Consider the following 540-nt stretch of genomic DNA (forward strand, 5'->3'; position numbering starts at 1 on the left):
TCAGAGACCACAGGGCCGCCCTTCTTTCTCTGAGCTGTTGAAGAGGATCAGACTACTGGCTGAATTGGCTGACTAGACACACACACACAGCTGTTGAAGAGGATCAGACTACTGGTTGACTAGACACACACACACAGCTGTTGAAGCGGATCAGACTACTGGTTGAACTGGTTGACTAGACACACACACAGCTGTTGAAGAGGATCAGACTACTGGTTGACTAGACACACACACAGCTGTTGAAGAGGATCAGACTACTGGTTGAACTGGTTGACTAGACACACACACAGCTGTTGAAGCGGATCAGACTACTGGTTGACTAGACACACACACACAGCTGTTGAAGAGGATCAGACTACTGGTTGACTAGACACACACACACAGCTGTTGAAGAGGATCAGACTACTGGTTGAACTGGTTGACTAGACACACACACAGCTGTTGAAGAGGATCAGACTACTGGTTGACTAGACACACACACAGCTGTTGAAGAGGATCAGACTACTGGTTGACTAGACACACACACAGCTGTTGAAGAGG

The 540-nt window shown here is 48.0% G+C and overlaps 1 protein-coding gene across 1 annotated transcript in view; it reads left to right on the forward strand.

Annotated features, from left to right (window-relative positions):
• Positions 1-165, forward strand: part of txk (TXK tyrosine kinase) — a 57,160-nt gene extending 56,995 nt beyond the window's left edge. The window contains exon 15 of the mRNA XM_036958372.1: positions 5-165. Coding sequence (XP_036814267.1) covers positions 5-76 — 72 coding nt within the window. The 3' untranslated portion in view covers positions 77-165. The remainder of the gene's footprint in view (positions 1-4) is intronic.
• The last annotated feature ends 375 nt before the right edge of the window (positions 166-540 follow it).

Source organism: Oncorhynchus mykiss, chromosome 21 (assembly GCF_013265735.2).
Source record: "Oncorhynchus mykiss isolate Arlee chromosome 21, USDA_OmykA_1.1, whole genome shotgun sequence".
NCBI classification, from domain to species: Eukaryota; Metazoa; Chordata; class Actinopteri; order Salmoniformes; family Salmonidae; genus Oncorhynchus; species Oncorhynchus mykiss.